Raw genomic sequence first — 14,714 nt, forward strand, 5'->3', positions numbered from 1 at the left:
TATATATATATATATATATATATTAGATTTGAGATTTGAACCTCTAACCTTTTATTTTGAAGAGGAGAGGCAATGCCACTCAACTAAAGGGCTGGTCTTTAATAGTTAAATAAACATTGAAGTGATCTAATCACTTTTCTTGCTAGTTGTGATTTGGGTATTGAACTTTGGATTATATATATATATATATATATATTAGATTTGAGATTTGAACCTCTAACCTTTTATTTTGAAGAGGAGAGGCAATGCCACTCAACTAAAGGGCTGGTCTTTAATAGTTAAATAAACATTGAAGTGATCTAATCACTTTTCTTGCTAGTTGTGATTTGGGTATTGAACTTTGGATGGCGGTTGGAGATTCAGTCTCAGGTAAACTTTCAATATTATCAATCCCAGACTGACTGTCGAGTCATGCACTTATTTATCTCTTTGGTGCTTGCTTGAGGGTTCAGTTTGGTTGTCTTATTGTTTTTATTTTTTGCAGGAATCGCCAAGTGCTAGTTTGCCAGATGGTTGGGAATGGGTTGATGAATGGCAGGTTGATGCAACTTCAACAGAAACTCCTGATGGCTGGGTTTATGCACCTGATACTGAGCATCTGAAATGGCCTGAATCATTAGATAACGTAAATGTCATTAATTATGCAAGACAAAGAAGATGGATTAGGCGTAGAAAATACACATCGTATGACACAGACAGTGTGATTCCCGTTGGACTACTCGAACCAGGTCATCTTATTCCTCTGCCTCTCTCTTGCTTTGTGCATCCTGTGGTTTCTTATGTCTTACAGTTGAGGCCAGAAATTTCCTATGAATCAAAAGAGTATTCTTGGAGTTCTGTAGTAGACAAATATGTGCCGAAAGAGAACTTAGATAATTCTGAAGCCTCAGAAATATGTATTTCTGCACTTATTGAAGCTGATGAGCTTTTATATTGCTCAGAAATGAGTGAGCTTTCTTCAGATAAGGACCAGGGTTTGTGGTTTTGTTTAAGCATACAAGCCACACAAATTGGAAAAGATATTCAGTCAAATCCCATACATGATTGGAAACTCACTATAAGTTCACCTTTATCTATAACAAATTTCCTCCCCTTTACTGCTGAATTTGCTGTTATTAGTAAAGAGGGTGGAGAAAGCACTACCTGCTCTCAGGGTACTCTCATTCCTGGTAAACCTGTAAAGATCTATAATGCTGATATGCAAAAACCATTATTCTTATCAGTTCACCCACAAGGAGGTTGGGATCTAATACATGTATGGCTTAAATCCAATTGATTGCTTTTTTTTTCCATGTGTATTTGATCATTTCTGACAGATCTTTCTTTTACTGAAGGAGCCCATTCCCTTATCAAGCCCAAGAAAAATATCAACCAAGATGATGAGTCTAAGAAATTCTTATTCGGGAAGGTTTGCCTCCAATGTGGAGCTGGATGATCTTGTTTTCTTAGTTGAGTTTCTTTTTTTGGGATTCTTATGAACTTCTACCATTATGCAGGGTTGACATGGTTATCATTGAACAAAATATAGACAAGGACAGTTTAATTGCAAGAACAATTCGAATATATGTACCTTTTTGGATTGCAAGTGCAAGATGTCCGCCACTTACTTGTTACTTTATGGACAAATCTGCAAAAACGAATAAGAGAAACTTTTCTATCTTACCACATTCTAATATGAAAACTCAAAAAGTTCTTTGGCAAATCACTGATGAGGAGATGACTAATGGATACACCATAGCTTCTGCACTTAACTTCAAAGATTTGGGTATATCTGTATCTTTAGAAAAACCTGGCATAGAGCAGTTCAGTCCTGTTAGAGATCTATCTCCCCTTGGTGACATGGTAAATGTTTTGTATGGTACCTCATTATGTAAAGCTGATCATTTTCAGAATTTTCATGCCATTTGTTATTTTATTTTAGGGTGGTTCTATTGATCTTTATGCTTATAGCAATGACGGAAAGTGTATGAGGCTATTTATTTCCTCAAAGCCATCCCCATATGAGTCTATTCCTACAAAGGTATGTATCGCACTAATTTTCTTGCCAGGTTCTTAGAAATCATCCTTCTCAACTTTTGGCTGTCTTTCAGGTTATTTTGGTGTGTCCGTTTATGACATTCACAAACAGGCTTGGTAGAGACGTGCTCATTAAGTTCAATATTGACGATCAACCAAAGGTTCTGAATGCTTCCGACACAAGGGTTTCTTTTGTTTATTGTAATGCAGGAACTGAAAAAATTCAGGTGCTTGTCTGGCTTCCACACTTCTTGAACATTCTCCTTTTATTTGGGAAATCATTCTTTTTTGTCTTACCATAGATAAGTATTAATTTCTAGAGTTGATTATTTAACATCTGCTTGTTCTTTTGATTTAATCATTATGGTATATTTTTTCCCAAATCGTTATAATATTTATTTATTTGAAGCACCCGGTTATATTTCTGACTATTTAAACCTTTTAGATTTGATTATAGCACTTTTTGATATTTCACTTGTTCATTTTTAATCATTGTTCTTTTCATTGGATTTAGTCATTTCATGCTAGTAAAATTGCATAAAGTTCTTCCTTCTTCTTAGTTTTCTTAGTTCTTTTGATCTTCCATCATCATGGGTGGTTTTTTTTCTGAATGTTTTCATTTGAGATTGAATGTAGTTTTTTTATTAGTTTTTTACCCCTTAGTTTTGGAATCAGTCCACTACAACTTTCTTTAGGCTCAAATAGTTAGTTTAACATAATGATACAATCAAAAAATATAGGGGATCCAATATTTTTTTATCACAAAAAGAACAACCTTCCTAGATACAAATTAAAGACATAAAATGCTTAAACAAACTTTAATATTAAAAAAATGAAAGACTTACAAACTTTGACTCAAACAAGACACCCTAAAGTTGCTTTACTTTGAGAAGAGGGATACAGGTGGGGTGTAAACTTGCGGAGAGACGAAATAGGTTAGAAGTCAAGACGAAAGGTTGGAAAGAGCTCGCAAGATTTCCGGAGGGGATAAGAAAGAAGACGGACAAAGATCGCAAGCTTTTCCAATGAAACCCGCAGGTTCACATTTCCAAAAATCACATCACATAACATTCACTCTCAAAACATTACAATACATCTCATATTTATAGGTATGAGAATATGAAAAGACACCTTACATTAACTTGACACAAGAACCTAAGCATCACAACTTTAAAACATAGAAATCCTCCCCCCCTTGCTCACGGAATTCAGCCCCAAACCAGGAACCGAAACAGCCACCGCGGGAGCCAAGGAGGCCGCGCGGGTGCCAAGGGGCCATGGCCTCGGGAAAGAGCCCAGGCACGGGAAAACTAGCGGCCAGCCGGAATTCCATGGGGCAAAATGCAAAATACGAAAAGCCAAGGAGGAAACCAAAGGGCCACCTCATGGGGAAAAGAAAATCTTGGAATTCCAAAGGCCGGTTTGGAATTCCAAGAGACAAACATAAATACTAACATAAAAAGCATAAAAGACATTTAATTAAAAGATAATAAATAAACTAAAATGTTAGCTCATAATGAGCTAACCCTTAGTTCAATAAATGAACTAAAGTCCAGCTCATAAATGAACTAAAAGTTCAGCTCAAATATGTTAAACTAATAGACTCAAGGGAAGCCAAAATTTGATTTATTTTGGACTAGTGTTGACCCCCCTTTGTCTACATTACATAAGTGGCTTTTTGTGTATGTGTGTGTGTGAGTGAGTGGATTTCCTCTCTATGTATCCTTATAAGATTGATTTCTATCGATCATCAAATTAAAAAAAAAAATTTTTTGATGATGACCTGCGTCCCTTCACCTTTCGTAGTCCTTTTCCAAGTCAGTATGATATATTGAAATTACTTGTATATCACATCTCATCCGACCAATATGACACTGTGGGCTCCAAAAATTCGGCTCCGGCCTCCGCCCGCTTTTCTTTTTATTTGGTGAGGGAGTTTTAACTGAATAAGTTCTGAGGTAAATTTTGGAAGGCAGATGGGTTTGTAGATAAGACACTACCCAGAGATTTCGCCCTCATTTTGTGAGGAATTTATGATCTGAGTTCTAGTTTCCTATAGGCGCAAGCCCTTATAGTTAATTACCCCTCCCAATCACTAGAGATAATTAACTTTCGATTAAGGCTAGTCGTCAATCAGATACGTATATAATATGTGTTATCTAGCATATAGTAGCAGCATGGGTTTGGGTATTGAATGTTGGAAAATTTGAGAATTTGGAAGATTGGAAGATTTGATATTTAAAATAGAGATTTCACCATCTTTCACTTAAAACGGATGGTGGGGAAATGGATGATGGACCCGATCAAGATCCCATGGTTCCGTCATCCCGGGCCATCGTGGTCCCTAGTCTACTTAGTCAGAGGAGGTAGTCGACCCAACCTGATAGAAGGATCCTTGTCGGCAGCCATGGGTTTCTTCATCCAAGGGGACCTTGTAGACCTGGGTTGGATATTTGCCTAAGGGGACAAATTTGAATCCACCTTAGCTAACAGAGGCCTTTGTGCCCTATCGATCATACCTATTGATTCATATCTCAAGGATTTGATGCCACTAAGGAACGTATTTGCTCTGGCCATAATCGCTATCTGTGGTGCCATTTGGCGGAAAAATCACTCGGTTCAGAGGGCCTCGGGTCATAACCGTTTATCCTGCGGTGCCATTTGGCAGCAAACCGCCAGTTAGAGGACAAGTACCACGTCCTTATTGGCAGGAGATTGTTTGAGAATGGATCATAGTAATATTTTCGACTAGGCATTTGGCTCTATTGAGCTTAAGTAATTTTCAACTTATCCACCCCGATAAACTGTTGCGGAGGGCGGATGGATTTTGCTTCAAGCATTTGAGGATTGGATTTCAAATTTTAAATATTTTTTGGATTTTGAGATTTTTTTCGGATTTTGGGTTTTTGTGGGTATTTGAGTGGAGCTTTGGATTAAATGGAGCTTTGAATTTCGTAGGTATTTGAGTCGAATTTGAAATATTTGGAATTAACCCCTCCGGTTGAGATAAACATTCAACACAGCCATCATCGGGGTGTTTAGGGGCAGAGCTCGTGGATTTGGGAAGAGAAGAGCAGCCCCGAAGACTCCCTTTGCTCTGGTATTTAACGACGCATTTGGGCTTTCGATCGAGGCGATTGCGGGATTTGGGCAGGATTCGCGGAGAAGAGACGCACGCGGCGCCGAATTCAGCGAGATTTCGGGGTCTCAACGGGTGTAAGGTATGTATGCTGGATTTTGGCTCATCTCCTCTTTTGTATGATTTATACAGAGGTTAACATTTGTCAACTCTGTCTAGCTATCGAGAGAGGATCGGGTTTCATAGGCTACGTGCCTTTGTTTAGTGAATTCTTTTAATTGTAGGCCTCGAATGCCTAATATGAATGTGTTGAAATAAATACATCGGTCCCCACAACCATGTATTTGTTTCATTGTTCGAACCCTATCGACTCCTATTAATCCGTATAGAAGGATCAGGTTCGAACTAGAATTCACTTTTCGACCTGCGCAGCATTCCTAGACGTCACGTGTGTACCAATGACACGCTCGTCGGGACCCATGCGGGATATTTTTATGTACCTTTTTAGTGTACCTATGTGTATACAATTTATGGTACACGTGCATGAGTATTTTGAAAGTATTTGTAGACGCCTTCTGTCTGCTTGTATGAGTGTTGCAGATCCGGTGGCATAGCGTTGTAGATTATAGACACCTTCTGTCTGCTCTTATGAGTGTTGCAGATCTGGTGGCGTGGCGTAGCAGCTTCTGAATAGAGTTGTATACTGCATTGCACAGGTACATTGTCGTGCACTACTTGCATGATTTACGCAGGTAGATTGTAGTGCACTAACTAATCTCCTGCTTTTACCCGTAGGAGCTTGTATTTGTTGAAAGCCTTATGTATTTGCTCGTAGATGTCACTTAATGTTTATAGCGGGTCTCTTACAAAAGCTTGTAGGAACTTGCATTTGCTACATTCTTTATGCATTTTGTTGTGGCCTTTGATTCATATAGTACATCCACCACTACCACTAGTAGGCAGGTAGATGTATTCCTTCACAGACTGGAATTGACTTCAGGATACTGCATTTACTGAAGTCTTTCTACATCTGCCCATAAGTGACATGTGGCACATACATCTGTCTTTGTAGAGAGCTTGTATGTGTTGCAGATCTTTCTATCCTTGTCTGCGGAGGTTTTGTGTACTTGCTTATATCTTTTTTAATCCTCGCAACAATTCCTACTTGTATCTTCAAGATACTACAAGCTTTTGTCAGTACTTGCAGATGAATGTATTTTCCTGTATTTTGACTTTGAATGCAAGGTGTCGTTGCACTCTTCACCGATCCTCCCATACAAACTGATCAGTGAACTATTATATCAATTGTCATTGATTAGTAAATTGCTATATTCACTTGCGCCTTGGCTTTTAGTATACATTGGGGATTGATATCCTTGCTTGCAGAGTTCATGCGAATGTCGCAAATCGGATGCATCGTTTGTAGGTGATATATTTGCTAAAGACCTTTGCTCCTTTAATTGCGATCAAATTATATATCTCCTTGGATTTTTTTTATTGCTTGTAAAATTTGGATGCTGACTAGTTGTTGTATTCTCTTTGGTTTCTATTGATCAATGCTTGCAAGTAGACCACATATCCTTCATTTTTGTTTGATTACTTGCAACCAAATGATGATTGAATTCTTGTTCACCATGAGTTCCACATCCGCTCATTCTCATTGATTCTCAATATATGTAAGGAGCTGGCACATTTGCTTGTATGTCACTTATGTATGAAGACTTCTTGTCATAATTCCCTATTGTCATATTCAAGTTCTTCTCACTTGGTTCAAACCAAGTTCACAAGTCTCAAGTTAGTGTTCAAGTTTGAGCTAAAGTCTTTCGTAGTCCAAATCAAATGTGGGCCAAGGCTCATGCCAAATACATTTCATGTTCAAATTTATTTAGAGCCTTGCTCATTTTGGATCCAAGTTCCTTGTTATTTACTCATCTTAATTAAGTTGATATTATTTGATTAAATTTCGTTTGAGTGCAAGATGAGTTCTCCATTTAGTTCATTCAAGAACAAATCCATAAGTCCAATTCATGTTCATAAGTCCATTATTGTTGTTCGAGTACAAGTTCTATCTCTTCTGCGATCCGAGTCTTTTGAATTTGAGTATGAATTGTCCAAGTCCAAATTAAGACTTCTTGTATCAAGTTCATTGTATTTGAGCTCCAATTTGAGTTCGTGTTATTGTTCTTTTTCAATTTCATTTGAGTTTGAATTAAGCTTTTATTAATGTCTTTTGAGTTCAAATGAGTCCATGTACGATAACATTTCACCCGAAATTTTGGCAGCCTTCCGGCGTCTCCCCCGTTTAGAGAAAAACTACGAGAAAACTGAGCCTTTCTCACCACGCACAATAAAGGCGTGTATGCTAGGTGTCCTCAGACGAGGACACCGCAACCGTGATTTTTTGTTCCTCCCACCACGCGCAATAAAAGCATGTATGGGGTCTTTGACGGTACCTGTTTAAAAGACATAGTTTGCTTTCCCCCCGCTCGAGGGTACTTATAAGTGCGTAGGTGCCGCACCAGGGTCCCATCCCACCACGCGCAATAAAGGCATGTATAGGCGGTTTTCCGGTCCCCCACGAGCATTGAAGTAGGGTTTAGGTGATTGCCCGCCTCGTCGTAGGCGTTGGACCAGGGTTCCATCCCACCACGTGCAATAAAGGCGTGTATAAGCGCTTTTCCGGTCCGCCACATACAACGAAAACGAGTTCTCTAGTTTCAGTGATTGCCCGCCCCGTCGTAGGCGTCGGACCGGGGTCCCATCCCACCACGTGCAAATTTTAATTAATTATAATTAATTTATAATAATAATTAATTAATTAAAAAAAAAAGTAACTAGTTATAATTAAATTCAATTAATTATAATTAATTCAAACATACACAGAAATTTAACAGGATTTATGCAAGATCTTGCCAAACCCGTAAATCTCTCACAGGAATAAATCCTTCATTTCCCTCTTCTTGCCTTAAAGTTCGGCAAGGTTACGGGATTTGGCCGAAATAGCGTGAGAGGGAGAGAGTTACCTTCACAGCAAGCCGCTCCTGTTGTTGCTTCCAACCGAAAATGTCATAACTTCCTATCCGATCGGAAGGGTAGCCGTGAAAGGAGCGAAGTCGAAGGGAACGAAGGAGCCGATGAAGGGCTCGGGTAGGTTGGCCTCTCTCTCTCTCTCTCTCTCTCTCTCTCTCTCTCTCTCTCTCTCTCTCTCGGCGGGAAACAGGAGACAGTGACGGGAATTAGGGCAGGGGGTCGTTCGTGTGGAGTCGGAGGAGAGGTCGTGAGGAAGAGCAAGGGTTCGGTCGTGGATCTGGATTTTGGGAGGAGAAGCAACGACGCCAAGGAGAAGGGGTTCGGTCGTGCTTTATAGAGGCGAATGGGGTAACGATCAAGGAACTGCCGCAAGATTTGAGCAGGAATCGCGAGAGACGACCTATTCGGTGCCGATTTGCAACCGGATTCGTGGCAGAGTTTGTGGATCCGTCGGGCAAGGTATGATTTTAAGCCTTTTTTGTTTCCTTTGGATATAGTATGCAGGTCAACAGACACTATATTGAAAGTTCGTCAGAGATGTTAAGCCCTTATGAACTAGTCCCGAGGCTAACCAAGAGGAGGGGTGAATTAGATATTTAAAATTTTATTTAACTAAAAATATCTTTTTATATCTTACAGCGGAAACAAAATAAATCAATAATAAAAAGATTAATCAGAGATTTCACCCAAGCAGTTAATCGTAATAAAAATAAAGTGCGGAAATAATAAAGAAAAGAACACACTAGATTTATAGTGGTTCGGTCCAACTTGACCTACGTCCCTCAAGACGAACCTTGAATCCGATGGTACTAAGGTGCAAGCTTGTCAGAGCAACCGTGTGAAACCACCTCCACACTCCCTTGAAACCCCCTCTAAGGATCTTCTCCCTCTCTCAAACTTCACCCTTTCTTCTCTCCCTTTTAAGTTCTCTCTTCAAGTTTTCTCCAGAAGAAACGAAGCTTCAATCGCTGCCAAAGACACTTACCAAGTGCCTTGACCAAGCTTAAATAGAGGGCTTTGAAAAACTCTAAAAATTAATCTTGGCGGCAAAAAATCATCCAGAACGATCGCAGGATCGTCCCGTATGATGTGCTTAAAAAGAGGGCTTCTGAAAATCCTAAAAACTCAATTTCGGCGCCAAATATCGTCCCGTACGATGCGCTTAAAAAGAGGGCTTCAGAAAACCCTAAAAACTCAATTCATGCGCCAAATATCGTCTAGTACGATCGCAAGATCGTCTAGGACGATTTGCAGAATTTGTCCTGATAGTCCAGGACGATCACCTGGACGATATGATCAAATTTGAATATATCGTCCAGGACGATATTGTGGATTGTCCTGGACGATTAGAAGAAAAATTATGGTATTTCGTCTTGGACGATTTGGGAAAATCAAGTATGTCGGCAAACATCGTCCAGTACGATATACAGATCGTCCATGATGATTTGATTAAAAAATTTAACCATAATTAGTCCCTTAATCACTTGATCAATTTAGGCATGATTGATATTGATCGTCCAGTATGATCTAGATCGTCTGGGACGATTAGAACAAAAATTGAATTAAAACCATGCCTAAATTATCATTGGCGGCTATCATCCAAGATCATAAAGGAACATCTTGAACGATCCAAAATCGTCCAGTACGATTAGTTCAATGAGCTGATCGTCCTGGACGATATAAATCGTCCAGTACGATTGGCCACCAAGCAAGCATACACCCTTACAGGACTTTACTTAAGAAATCAAAAGCTCGAGTTGCAACATATCTCGTGCCTTCTTTAAGGGTCCTTGGTGTTGATTTGTTGTGTTTGTCTTTCCTTTCACTTCAGAAGAATTGATTCTCATCACCACACTAATGGTTAGACCAAGGCTAAATTAACTCCTCTCTATATGCCTTCCTTAGGTATATTGGCCAGCACTATGCTTTGCTTTTGATGTGTTATATCAAAGCAATTGTTGCAATTTTTCCTTGCCCACCAGTAGAATAAAAGTTATAATTCTGTGTGAAGCGAGTTCTCTTTAATCCCATCCTTCTTTACCTTGATCTTTGTAGTTCTATTTAGCTAAATGCTTGTTTTGAGTATTAAGGTGTTGATTTTCAAGTGGAAACACTGTTCCGCCGCTTGATTCTATTGAAATTCAAGCTGGACGAATGTATTCTTATTGTATTTGGACATATCTTAGAGGATTCTAAGTTTCTAACTGGTGATTTTTTTGGATTATAAATAGGTCCTTTGAGACAAGTATTATTCAATGAACTATTGACTCAGATTTCAAGCATCTTTACAGATGTGTGTTTTATTGGATGTGAATTATTCAAGTGTTGAAAGTTTTGATGACTACTTTTGGGAGATATTTATCCTTGTACTGTTATAAGGCTTGCATATTCTAATTGGTGTGTTAACGTTCTTATGTATTCTATTGTTTTATTGATTGAGTGCCACACAAAAAATGGACAATGGACAATGGACAATATTCGTGCAAAATTGGCTTGAAATACATCGTGTTTTATCAAAAACGACTCGAACATTAGGTTTTTTCTTTGTAAAATGAACTTGGCAAATGCATCTAGAACGTTGAAATTACCAAGAAACCCAATATTGATTAGTCAAACACGATGAAAACAATGATCAATGAATGCTATATTGCATAAATCCAGATTGAAACGCGATGAGACCACAATCAAAGTTTTTTAATCGTTGCTTATTTCACAAAAGTGTATTGATACATTTAGAAGGTCAAAATTAGCTAAAATAGATACCTTGATTACTTGAGTTGCCGTGGAAAAATCTTGAAGGATATACCTGCATGTGAGATGACATCACAAAATTTGAGGGTGCAAATGAAGAGAAATTATGCGAAGGATCAACACATGAAGATAATCTATTTTGAGACGGATAAAATTAAGAGAATATTATTATTATTATTTTATTAAAAATGGGATTTGAAATCATTATTGACCTTCATTGTGCTTCACGCCGGCCTCGAGCAAGTGTGAGTAGAACAATGATCGATTGATGCGAGATCGTGTGAATTAAGTTTGAAACACCTCGATTGCAATAAAAATCACTTGAACATTGTCGGTTTGTAAAGCGAATCGTAACATTGTGTTATGAATGTCAAAATTACTAAGAAAAGACACATTATCCTTGATTCAAGCAAATTTGATTGAAAATGATGGACTACGGTTGCAATATTGTGTGAAATCATCAAAAGTCATTTATTTGTAAAACAAACTATCATTTTATCCAGAACATTGAAATTACTAAGGATACCCATATTACCCGATCTCCCACATGAGTGAAACAACAAAAAAATTCACCTATGCACGAAACAATGACGAAATTTGATGCTCATGATAGATATGAAAACTTAGCAAACAAATTGATATGCATTTAACATAAATATATATTTAAAATTATATTTTAATTTATAATTAGTGTTGTAATTTTTTTAAATATATTTATATTTAAATAAAGTGATTGAAAATTAGAATCTTAGGGTACAATGTTCCATATTTTTTTGTTGCAACAAAAGGACACCTCTTTTTTTTTATTAATTTAATTAGATAAAAATAAAATAAAATAAAATAAAATCTAAACCTAAATCTAATCTATTTTTACAATAACAATATCAAGCCTTTATCCCACTACGTGGGGTCGGCTACATGAATCATTTTTCTCCATTGTCCTATTAAAAGTCAAATGCTCGTTTAAATCTAATAAAAAAAGATCATGTCTAATATTTTCTAACCAAGTCTTTTTAGGACTTCCTCTACCTTTCTTAACATAAGTCAAATCTAATACCTCTACTTTCCTAAGCGGGTCATCGGAAGGCCATTGTTTTATGTGACCAAACCATCTAAGGCGACTCTCTCTAATCTTATCTTCAACTGGAGCTACTCCAAACTTTTCACGTATATGCTCATTTCATAATTTCATATCATATCTCTAAGGGTAAAGCTACTAATCCACCTGAGCATCCTCATCTCTGCCACACTTAACTTAGTATTATGCTTCTCTTTTAATGGCCAACATTCGGCACCATAAAGCATTGCAGCCCTCACCACCATCTTATAGAATTTTCCCTTAAGTTTGAGGGGTACTTTTTTATCACACAACAAGCCCGACGCATTCCTCCGTTTCAACCATTCAACTTGAATACTGCTGATAATATCTCCATCTATTTCGCGGTCACTTAATAATAGATCTAAGATATCTAAAATATGTACTCTTATTAATGACTTGATTGCCCAAAATCACAATCCCCTCACTAGGTCTATTACTACTAAAATTTCACTCAATATATTCTGTTTTAGATCTACTCAAGTGAAAACCTTTAGACTCTAATGTTGAACTCCATAATTCAAGTTTACCTTCTACTCCCTCTCTAGTCTTATGAACAAAAAGAATATCATCAGCAAAAAGCATACACCAAGGTACATCTTCTTGCAAATATCTAGTGAGAACATCTATGACTAAAGCAAAAAGATATGGGCTTAAGACTGATCCTTGATGTAATCCAACCGAAATAAGGAAATACGGTCAAACCACCTTGTGTTTGAACACAAGTAATTGCTCCTGCATACATATCTTTAATGATTTGAATATAAGCATTATTAAGCATTATTAACTCCTTTCTTTTCAAGAATTCTCCATAGCACTTTTCTTTGAACTTTATCATATGTTTTTTCTAAATCAATAAATATCATATTTAGATCCTCCTTATTTTCTCTATATTTCTCCATCAAACCTCTTAATAAATGTATGGCTTCCATAGTCGACCTACCCGGCATGAATCCAAAGATTTTGAGAAACATTAGTATCACACTTCAACCTATGCTCCATAACTCGCTCCCATAATTTTAAAGTATGACACATTAATTTAATTCCTCTATAATTCGCGCAATCTTGTGCGTCACCTTTATTCTTAAAAATAGGAATTAACACACTCATTCTCTACTCATCTGGCATCTTTTTAGTCTTCAAAACAGTATTAAAAAGTTTAGTAAGCCAATAAATTTCTTCATCTCCTAAGCATTTCCACACCTCTATTGGAATATCATCAGGTTCAACAGCTTTTCCACCCTTCATTTTCTTTAAAGCCTCTCTAACTTCTGATTTACTAATACGCCGATAAAAACATTAATCTTTTTTTTCATTTAGGGTGCTAATATCACTACAGTCAATCATATTTTCACATTCTTCATTAAAAAGTTTAGCAAAATATCTTATCCACCTTTGTTGAATATCATCTTCTAAGAAAAAATACTTTTTGATCTTCATCCTTAATGCACTTCACTTGAACTAAATCCTTCTCCTATCTCTTTGTTTGGCTAACTTATACATATATCTTTTTCCCTCCTTAGTATCTAATCTATTATATAAATCAGTAAAAGCTAAGGTCTTATCTCCACAAGATTATTTGTATGATTAATATTTTAAGAGATTCATAAATGTCAGCATCAATTTGATAATTCATTATAAAACAATATTATCAGATAGCTCATCAAAAGTTGCATTTTCAAATTGATCATTTGATTCATCATCTATATAAGATATGAATTGTTCATTTTAATATTTAGGCAAGGCATATATAGGCTTAGTTTCTATCAGAAATTTTGGTTAAAATATGTTCTCATTCTCAATTTTAATCTCGAATTCATTCTGACTTTTGATCAATTATATGATAGACTCATTATATATATATATTTATGATGTGAAACAATATTAGCATGGAGTTACTTAGGGGAATTAAAGAGAGTATATTTAACAAAATAATCCAAAATAAAATTATCACTTATAGCAAAAGATTGATCCTTGGAGTTCTCAGTTTTTAACTTGCTTAGGCAAAGAAGAGCGAAGTCGTTCGACTAAACAATTCAAGAGAACGCAAAGAATAATTGTACGCTACGACAATAAACAAGAATCCACGAGTTAATAATGAGAACTTTCACCTTTAGAGTCCATACGCTCAGCTTTTCTAGGCTTTAGCGGAAGAAGAGTCTCCACATTAGAACCGAGGTCACTCCGAGGAAGGAGCCTAAGATCGTCGTTCTTGGATAGGTGGCAGAGAGGTGGAGGAAGGTGGCCGTCCAATGATGATCCAGCGTCCCTTTGATGTTTGCTCGTCGATCACGTCCACTAAGGTGTAATGGATGCGGTCGATGTAATCTTCAATAGTATCGTCGAAATCGAAGCCCCAAGAGGAGCTCGGGTAGGAGAGAAAAGCCTCATGAGACCAACAATTTCAATTTTCTGAAATTGCATTAGTGAGGAAATGTGGAGAGGGGAAACTGATTTGAAAAAAAAAATCAAAACAATTTCCAAAGGAAGGGGGCGGCAGTTTTGTGAGGGATTAAGGGAGTTAATGGGAAGTAATTATTGTAATTGGAGAGAGAGAGGGGCCATTAAGGGGTCGGCCACATGACTAGGAGAGAGGGGCTTGGGTTTTAATGCAATGGGGACCACAAACTTAATCACATATTTCACAAAATCTGAAATAAAATCTTAGATTTCTCAATGAGAAATAACTTCCTAATATGAGGGCAATCAATTGGATCAATTTGAATTTCAAATTTGAAATTG

At 37.2% G+C, this 14,714-nt stretch overlaps 1 protein-coding gene across 1 annotated transcript in view; it reads left to right on the top strand.

Annotated features, from left to right (window-relative positions):
• Positions 1 to 14,714, top strand: part of LOC110092030 — an 83,579-nt gene that overhangs the window by 27,168 nt on the left and 41,697 nt on the right. Inside the window, exons 13-17 of the mRNA XM_020816375.2 lie at positions 485 to 1,255; positions 1,335 to 1,408; positions 1,497 to 1,842; positions 1,922 to 2,020; positions 2,091 to 2,243. Coding sequence (XP_020672034.1) covers positions 485 to 1,255; positions 1,335 to 1,408; positions 1,497 to 1,842; positions 1,922 to 2,020; positions 2,091 to 2,243 — 1,443 coding nt within the window. The remainder of the gene's footprint in view (positions 1 to 484; positions 1,256 to 1,334; positions 1,409 to 1,496; positions 1,843 to 1,921; positions 2,021 to 2,090; positions 2,244 to 14,714) is intronic.

The sequence above is a fragment of the Dendrobium catenatum genome, unplaced genomic scaffold (assembly GCF_001605985.2).
Source record: "Dendrobium catenatum unplaced genomic scaffold, ASM160598v2 fragScaff_scaffold_43, whole genome shotgun sequence".
NCBI classification, from domain to species: domain Eukaryota; kingdom Viridiplantae; phylum Streptophyta; class Magnoliopsida; order Asparagales; family Orchidaceae; genus Dendrobium; species Dendrobium catenatum.